This window comes from Acanthisitta chloris, unplaced genomic scaffold (genome assembly GCF_000695815.1).
Source record: "Acanthisitta chloris isolate BGI_N310 unplaced genomic scaffold, ASM69581v1 scaffold32984, whole genome shotgun sequence".
In the NCBI taxonomy this organism is placed as follows: domain Eukaryota; kingdom Metazoa; phylum Chordata; class Aves; order Passeriformes; family Acanthisittidae; genus Acanthisitta; species Acanthisitta chloris.
In genome coordinates, this window is record NW_008671517.1 from 1 (window position 1) to 272 (window position 272).

The 272-nt window shown below is 52.2% G+C and overlaps 1 protein-coding gene across 1 annotated transcript in view; it reads left to right on the forward strand.

The window, feature by feature from the left end:
- The first annotated feature begins 23 nt into the window (after positions 1-23).
- LOC103801709 (NAD(P)(+)--arginine ADP-ribosyltransferase 2-like) overlaps positions 24-272 on the forward strand; it is a 1,429-nt gene continuing 1,180 nt past the window's right edge. The window contains exon 1 of the mRNA XM_009074131.1: positions 24-266. Within this exon, the coding sequence (XP_009072379.1) occupies positions 24-266 (243 nt within the window). The remainder of the gene's footprint in view (positions 267-272) is intronic.

Sequence of the window (272 nt, forward strand, 5' to 3'; positions counted from 1 at the left end):
AGTACAACTACTGCCGCACTGAGATGAGGAAGAAGCTGCCAGAGCTCCACCACTCTGAGTTTAAAAAAAAACCCTTCTATGCCAAAGTCTGGTCCAAGGCCAGTGCTGAGTGGGAGAAAGACAAGTTCTGGCAGTCCCAACTGCAGCAGGATCAGGCCATTGCCATCAGGGCTTACACTATGGAGGACCTGTACAATGAGTTCAACGCGGCTGTGCGTGAGGCTGGGAAGTCCCGCCAGGAATACCAGGACAAATTCCACTTCAAGGCTCTG